Source organism: Astatotilapia calliptera, chromosome 9 (genome assembly GCF_900246225.1).
Source record: "Astatotilapia calliptera chromosome 9, fAstCal1.2, whole genome shotgun sequence".
NCBI classification, from domain to species: Eukaryota; Metazoa; Chordata; class Actinopteri; order Cichliformes; family Cichlidae; genus Astatotilapia; species Astatotilapia calliptera.
This window is the reverse complement of record NC_039310.1, coordinates 4,434,781-4,443,272: the sequence shown is the minus strand read 5'-3', so window position 1 is coordinate 4,443,272 and position 8,492 is coordinate 4,434,781. Positions and strand designations below refer to the sequence as shown.

General features: G+C 42.7%; 1 protein-coding gene across 1 annotated transcript; it reads left to right on the top strand.

The window, feature by feature from the left end:
* The first annotated feature begins 1,812 nt into the window (after window positions 1-1,812).
* On the top strand, window positions 1,813-8,135 carry LOC113029744 (bryoporin-like). The gene is made up of 4 exons (XM_026180735.1): window positions 1,813-2,057; window positions 4,497-4,586; window positions 4,946-5,025; window positions 7,297-8,135. Exons 3-4 carry the CDS (start codon window positions 4,958-4,960, stop codon window positions 7,721-7,723), a joined length of 495 nt encoding a protein of 164 aa, XP_026036520.1. The 5' UTR covers window positions 1,813-2,057; window positions 4,497-4,586; window positions 4,946-4,957; the 3' UTR covers window positions 7,724-8,135.
* The last annotated feature ends 357 nt before the right edge of the window (window positions 8,136-8,492 follow it).

Genomic DNA, 8,492 nt, shown 5'->3' with positions numbered 1-8,492 from the left:
CATGGTTCATCTTCATCTTAACTTCCTGCTTCTGTCGTGGTTAAAGCTGATGAATCCTGTGGACATCAAACACTGATGGTGTTATTGGAGCTGAGTGAAGTTTGATGGCTTTATGATCCAGGCTGTGACACATGGCAGCTGTCAGAGCAGAACACAGGAAGTCAGCAGGTGTGTTTCAATTCAGGCTCTGCTTCCTCTGAAGGTCTATGACATCACAGCAAGGCCACGAAGGCCGTCCAGACTCCCAGTCTCCCACAAACCTGTCCTCCTTCTCCCTGGATTTGAAGGACAGGTAGGCCCACCCTATCCCAGGATGCACTGCAGCGATGTTGGCTGCTGTGTTTGCACATGCTCAGTGTGACAGGATGTTGGCTGCTGTGTTTGCACATGCTCAGTGTGACAGGATGTTGGCTGCTGTGTTTGCACATGCTCAGTGTGACAGGATGTTGGCTGCTGTGTTTGCACATGCTCAGTGTGGCAGGATGTTGGCTGATGTGAAAGCTGAATGCTCTCTGGTAGTGATGATATACATTAGGATGACTGTGCTCGCTCTCTGTCAGAGTACCAGGGCCTCACTTTGACCACATGACTCTCAGTACACAGCATGATGTCAGCTGTAAACAGGAAGCAGAGGAGCAGGACTGAGGTAAACCTCTGAGGGGTCAAACTGAGACTGAGCTCCAGATGTTTCCACATGTTTCTGCTCTGCATGTGTTTGATGATTATTTCAGGTATAGATGATGGAATATGACCAGTCTGATGTCAGCCTGCTTCTCTGACAGCGCCTCGCCTCTCTGTGCTGCCCCCTGCTGGCTCTGATCATTACTGACTGAGTCCTTGCTGCCACTTTATTAAGTACAGCTCACTAACACAGGCTCAGACCTGCTTTGCCTTCAGAGCTGAGCCTTAAATCTTCATGGCTCAGATTCAGCGAGGTGCTGGAAACATCCCTCAGAGTCATGTGATCAGTGACGTCTGCTTCAGCACTGACAGATAGAAAAGTGCATCCACATAAACAGGATATATAATAATAATAATAATAATCAAATGCTGATTTTCATCTTTTCAGCCCTTTGTCTGGTGCTAATCCAGCTGTGTGTGTTTGTGATGACAGTAAATAAATGTCAGACTCACAGCTCCTGCTTTACTGCATTAAAGTGATCAGATGACTTCAGCACTTTGACATGGATGGTAGTGAAAGCAGGAAATGACAAATGTAGCACAGCAGCAGCTTTTAACACGTCTGAGCTGGAAACACAAACTCCAGCTTCTGGTGGTCGGCTACAGTTTGGATGGATTTGCATTTAAAGATGCAACAAGACTAAAATGGTTAGGGTCAGGAGGTCAAAGGTCAGAGCTCCTGTGGGTCTGAGGGCAGCTTCACGCTGGAGAAGGATGAAGGAGTCTGACCTGAGCCAGTGTTGGACATGAACACATCAGCACTGCTGTCAGTGAGCCTAACGACAGCTGTTAGCATCATTTCAGTGTTTCAGTCATAAAAACACTTCCTGTCACTGTGGTGGTTACAGTGACATCATGCAGTTTGTGCTTTGACCTCCAGAGGGCGACAAATCAGCACAGACAGAGAGCTCCATTCAAACTTTGCTGCCATCAGGAATAATTTTTCAAATATAATCATCAGTGTTTGAGCAGCTATGATATCAGGGACAATCTAGACATGTGTGACAATACTGAACATGTCACATGACACACCTTAGACATCATGTGATCCACTCTCAGTCTGCACTTTCATTCATGACTTCAACAGGTTGAAATGAGCTTTGAACCAACATCAGTTTTGTGCTGAAATATTCAAACGCTGCAGGAAGAAGAACAACAAAGTGATGACGGATGTTTGTGTTTCAAACAGGAAAACCGGAAGAAATAAATCACCTTTAGATAACCTGCCAGAGATTTGGGAGTTTCCAAGATGCACTAGAACGCAGCACAGAGTGTGTTTGTTTCGGTGTCCTCAGATGCCTCTGTGGGTGTTTCCTTCCTGTTCAAACTTTAATTTCACTTTCCTGAAGTAAATGTTTGTGACTGACGCTGTGAAGGTAATGGAAGCAGTCTGTAATGTTTTCCTGGCTAACATCAGTATAACTTCTGCTTTTTCGTGATTGTGTGTTTGCTGGTTTCAATTATTATTTCCACTGTAGACTATCTATAGCTTGTATATAAAAGATGGCGGCAGAGACCGGGTTCATACATTTGTTTGTGTTGAAGTCTGAAGTTTTGTCTTCAGTTCCTGAAAGTTTCTGCTGCTGTTTACAGAAACATTTAATGTCCAGGATGTTTGTAGTTTGAAGGAAAAAAGACTTCATGATGAGTCAGTTATGATATTTTCAGTGATGATCTGTAGAAAAGTAACAATGAAGACTTTTTCAGTTCTCAGTGCAGGGTGGAGTTTGTGGTTCTGCATGTGGGGCAGTTTGTAGATGGAGGCAGCAACTCTGTTCATTTTGGGACTGATGTAAAAATGTTTTCTGATGTTTCCTGTTGTCTAAAAGTTGATGCTGCTCACAGATAAATGAGTGTTTTCAGCCTTTGGTCAGTTTTTGCTGCCAGAACTTCCCTGATGTGATGGATGTGCAACTGGAAACATCTGGAGTTAGTGTTGAAATGTTGACAACACGATCAGCAGCATGAACAGCAGATTTCCTCTCAGTGTTTGAGGATTCAGAGCCTTTTGTAGACTTCTGATCACTTCCTGTTAGAAATGTTCGACTCTAAAACTCTGAAATGATGCTGCTGCCTTCAGAGAGGGTTCAGCCTTCACAGTGAAATAAAAGTAAACGTTCCTGTGCAGTGAGCTCCCTCAGACATTTGATGCACTCAGACAAACAGCAGCTTCACTGCATTTAGTTCATGTTTGTCTGTTTGGACACAATCACTGCTGTGTTTTAGTGTCTCTGCTGGAACTGCACAAAACTCCTTCATTCACCATCCCAACACTGAGAGGATGGGAGACACACAGAGTCACATATTTCACGTTCTACCTCAACATCTACACAGCCATCGCCCTGTACACGCCCATCGGACTGTTGTGATTTCACAACCAAAAGTGTGTAACCAAAAGGGGTTCAGTTTAAATGGTGGGTCTGTGCCTCCTCCCACTGACCTCAGAGGGGAGAAAAAAATGGCACTTTTGTTTTTAAATGCAATTGCATCAAAAATACTTGTTTGCTATTACAACGCTAACTTTAGCGGACATTAAAAAAGACGCATTTTTGCATTTAAATGTCCTAAAACAGTGAGCGGTGACTGGGCGCACTGCCAGCATTCTAGCCACTAGACAGACGTGTTTCTATCAAACAATGACATCAGAATAAAGTCATCTTTACAAAAAGCAGACGGGGTAATGAACTACACCTGTATTTCTATTTTGTTAAATGCACGAGGAGAAGACCTGATAAATACGAGCAGTAAGGCTTGTTTGTGTGTAACGCATCACATTACATTACAAAATTTGTCACCTTTAATAGGAAAACACATTTTTGGTGGTGTTTTATTCGAGAGAGGTGAACACTAAACTGATATACTGTGAATTGTGTGAATTGTCCAATATATTGCACCTCATCCTAGTCTGTGTGACATCAGCACACATAGCAACAGCTTAGCAACCACACTTCCTGTTTTTAACATCTCTGCGACCACAGGAAGTTGACAAGCTTGATGAAATTAGAAACTACTTCCTGTTCTAACACAGGCAGATGTGCAGAGACAGTTCTCAGCTCTGTGGGTCTGCAGGTTTCCATCTGAATGGTCTCCGATGCACACATCAACATCAGCTGTGTGCAGCTCAGTTCCAACACAAATCTGCCGCTCCATAGTTCACGGTAACGGACTCACAGCTGGCCCAACGAGGCCGAGCGTGTCCGCCATGACCTGTTAATGCGTGATCAGAGTCCAGGAATCAGACGAAACACACTGAATGCGGCCTGAGCTATTCCACAGTAACTGTTACTTAGTGTAGCCAGATGGGTTACTCTTCACTGCTCTCCTCCCTCTCTGCTGTTCAGCTTGTGTTGAGTGAGCTGTGCTTTCATTCAGCTCCCGATCATAATGTCCTGCATTCAGTGATTTGCAATTAATATTAATGGAATACGCTGCTTGCAAACATAATCAGCCCTTTGCACATTTGCAAACTTAATCCAACTGGATAAACACCACAATGTTACCTTCAAAGCAACCTTATAGTTGGAGGACCTATAAGAATAATTCAGAGTGAATAATCACCAGTTTTAGTGTGGAGCCTTTAGCTATCAAATACGAGCTTGAACAATAAAGACAGCCCACAGGGGCGAGAGGGGGATTTGCTTTAAATATCTTAGTGACCAATCAAAAAGAAATAAACCAAAACATGTCAGAGTAAAAAAACATTTTTCTCGAATCTCCAGAAAAAAAATGAGGTAGTATTTTTTTCTGGAAAGGGAAAAAAAATCTCTCTACAAATCTCCTTTAGTTCATGAACAGACGTTCTGCTTCACTTTCAGGGTACAAACCGAGGATTGTTTGGTCTCAGTCAGACTGCAAGGACTGCACACGAACACTGGTGACCGATCAGCTGAATTCATCTCATCACTGTGAGTCCGAGCTTGTTTATTTGACTGAAACACAGACAAAGATGTTCCTTTCTCTGACGTGTTCAGAATCTGTTTTCCATCGTTTCGTTCGGAGCGCTCGCTGTGGAAACGTGAGTCACAGCTGCTCACACACACGGTGCTCCATGTTCAAACTGTTTTTTAATAAATAATAAAGCTGCAGAGCCTTTTGAAGGAAACTTTTTAGGTAAAGTCTCTCTTATTGGAAAAGTCCCACAGGGTGGAGCACTGGGGCTGTAACAGTGGACGACATGATGGTGTTTGTATCACGTTTACTGTCTTACGAACAGAGATGCTCCCACAGACAGGAACACGTTCTTCTCTCTCTTTTTGTTCTTTAGTTTGCGGACACCATGGGCGCTCGGCAGTCCGTCATTCATATTACGAACAAGACTGAGGGCTACACCCTTCAAAACCCCAGGTGACCACACTTCTTACTGTGACTGAGATGCTGCCTGCACATCACCTGACACCTCACTGATATCACTAATAAAAGTAACAGAAGGGAATCAGGTACTCTTAGTACCATTGATGTTAAGTTAGACTCTTTTTCTCCAATTGATCTTTCTGAGTTAACTTCAATAATTACTTCCTCCAAACCATCAACGTGTCTTTTAGACCCCATTCCTACAAAACTGCTCAAAGAAGTCCTGCCATTAATTAATTCTTTGATCTTAAATATGATCAACCTATCTCTAATGATCAGCTATGTACCACAGGCCTTCAAGCTGGCTGTAGTTAAACCTTTACTCAAAAAGCATCTCTAGACCCAGCAGTCTTAGCTAATTATAGGCCAATCTCCAACCTTCCTTTATATCAAACATCCTTGAAAGAGTAGTTGTCAAACAGCTAACAGATCATCTGCAGAGGAATGGTTTATTTGAAGAGTTTCAGTCAGGTTTCAGAGCTCATCACAGCACAGAAACAGCTTTAGTGAAGGTTACAAATGATCTTCTTATGGCCTCTGACAGTGGACTCATCTCTGTGCTTGTCCTGCTAGACCTCAGTGCAGCGTTCGATACTGTCGACCATAATATCCTATTAGAGCGATTAGAACATGCTGTAGGTATTACAGGTACTGTGCTGCAGTGGTTTGTATCATATCTATCTAATAGACTCCAGTTTGTGCATGTAAATGGAGAGTCCTCTTCACACACTGAGGTTAATTATGGAGTTCCACAGGGCTCAGTGCTAGGACCAATTCTGTTTACATTATACATGCTTCCCTTAGGCAGCATCATTAGAAGACATAGCATACATTTACACTGCTATGCAGATGACACCCAGCTCTATCTGTCCATGAAGCCAGATAACACACACCAATGAGTTAAACTGCAGGAATGTCTTAAAGACATAAAGACCTGGATGGCCGCTAACTTTCTGCTTCTTAATTCAGATCAAACTGAGGTTGTTGTACTCGGCCCTGAAAAGCTTAGAAATATGGTATCTAACCAGATTCTTACTCTGGATGGCATTACCTTGGCCTCCAGTAACACTGTGAGGAACCTTGGAGTCATTTTTGACCAGGACATGTCCTTCAAAGCACATATTAAACAAATATGTAAGACTGCTTTCTTCCATTTGCGCAACATCTCTAAAATTAGAAATATCCTGTCTCAGAGTGACGCTGAAAAACTAGTTCATGCATTTATTACTTCCAGGCTGGACGATTGTAATTCATTATTATCAGGAAGTCCTAAAAACTCCCTGAAAAGCCTTCAGCTGATCCAAAATGCTGCAGCAAGAGTCCTGACAGGGACTAGAAAGAGAGAGCAGATTTCTCCTGTTTTCTTGGCTTCCTGTTAAATCCAGAATTCAAAATCCTGCTCCTCACATACAAGGTCTTAAATAATCAGGCCCCATCTTATCTTAATGACCTTGTAGTACCATATCACCCTATTAGAGCACTTCGCTCTTGCTCTGCAGGCCTACTTGTTGTTCCTAGAGTATTTAAAAGTAGAATGGGAGGCAGAGCCTTCAGTTTTCAGGCCCCTCTTCTGTGGAACCAGCTTCCAGTTTGGATTCAGGAGACAGACACTATCTCTACTTTTAAGATTAGGCTTCAAACTTTCCTTTTTGCTAAAGCATATAGTTAGGGCTGGACCAGGTGACCCTGAATCCTCCCTTAGTTATGCTGCAATAGACGTAGGCTGCCGGGGGATTCCCATGATGCATTGAGTTTTTCCTTTCCAGTCACCTTTCTCACTCACTATGTGTTAACAGACCTCTCTGCATTGAATCATATCTGTTATTAACCTCTGTCTCTCTTCCACAGCATGTCTTTATCCTGTCTTCCTTCTCTCACCCCAACCAATCACAGCAGATGGCCCCGCCCCTCCCTGAGCCTGGTTCTGCTGGAGGTTTCTTCCTGTTAAAAGGGAGTTTTTCCTTCCCACTGTCGCCAAAGTGCTGCTCATAGGGGGTCATATGATTGTTGGGTTTTTCTCTGTATCTATGAAGCACCTTGAGGCGACTTTTGTTGTGATTTGGCGCTATATAAATACAATTGAATTGAAATTGAATAGACGAGCAGTAAATTTCTTCTGAACACTGACACGATGTTGTCATCTCAGCAGCAATAGCCCTGTCCATGTTTCTTTCTCTAAACAAACTCATCCACCTGACTCATTATGAGAGTTAGGGTCCTGTTGGAATAAGAATATTAATTCATATTTTTCTTTTTCCTCACTAGTCTGCATCTTGTTAGCGGACTCTGCCAAATCCCTTTGCCAACAAAACTTGGGCCTTCTGAATGTGGCAGCGCTCTGTTCTCTAAGACTGGCGGCACAGCGCGAGGATCTGTTGGAGTCTTCACCTACGATCTCTACGATACAGCTGCAGACAGAGCTGAGAAGAAAATAGCCGTCCTGTTCTCGGTTCCTTTTGACTACGGCCTGTACTCTAACTGGTACGCCGTCGGAGTCTTTGACAAGGAAACAAACAGTGATAGTGCTCTTTATCGTAAGATGTATCGCAGTCCTGAGAGAGGGTTTGTCAGAGGAAAAGCTGATGGCTATGATCTGACTCACACAGATATTAATGTCACCATTAAATCCAGCATGACAAACTTAAGCGTTGCAACGCTGAAAGTTGAAGTACACAATAAAGCAATTGAATAAAAAATAAAGTAATTATGCAAATATGAGCTCTGATTGTTTTTGGGGCAGATCTTGAGGAAAGGCCTGATCACCCTTCATTAGTATTATTTTTATTTATCAGGATAAACAGATATAAACTTGAGTTAAGCCAGGGTTTCCCCATCTTCCACAGAAAACGGTCCTTACAACACAACAGACATTAGGAATAAAAAAGGAGTATAAAAGAAATACCAGTAAAATACAATCCTGTTGTAAAAGCGATCAACGCTCAGTATGGCTGTTTATTTCACAGGTGTGGTTGGTTGAACAGGTATCGAGGTGTGTGTTTCATGTTTGTGGCAGTGGAACAGACTCATCAGCAGAGCAGAATCATTTTCTGATCACATGAACACATTTCACCCAGCAGATAATCAATATGTCACTGAAAGCACGCTTTAACCCTTGTATGGTGTTCGGGTCTGTGAGACCCGTTTTCAGTTTTTTTCAAAAGAAAAATTAAAGAATTAATTGTTTTTTCAACCTGAAATTCATTGGCTTTGGCTTATTTTCTGTGAAGAACATAAATCCAAACTAATTTTCAATGACCTCATACTGTACCTCCCCCCACACATTTACATTACATACAAGGTGTTCGGGTCCACTGGACCCAGGTCTAATAAAAGTGTTGAAAGTGTAGGTCCTGTGTTCCCACACTCTGTCTTCCTCCTTTCTGGTGCTGCTGATAGTGTTTTCTTCCCCTCCTGCTCCGCACAAAGTTGCAACATTGTTGAAAATTCAACTATCTACACCG

Excerpts from the sequence above, each read along its gene's own strand:
- LOC113029744 (XM_026180735.1), top strand. The coding sequence starts at position 4,958 with ATGGGCGCTCGGCAGTCCGTCATTCATATTACGAACAAGACTGAGGGC. Across the intron at positions 5,026-7,296 it reads TACACCCTTCAAAACCCCAG|TCTGCATCTTGTTAGCGGAC; the intron begins GTGACCACACTT and ends TTTCCTCACTAG.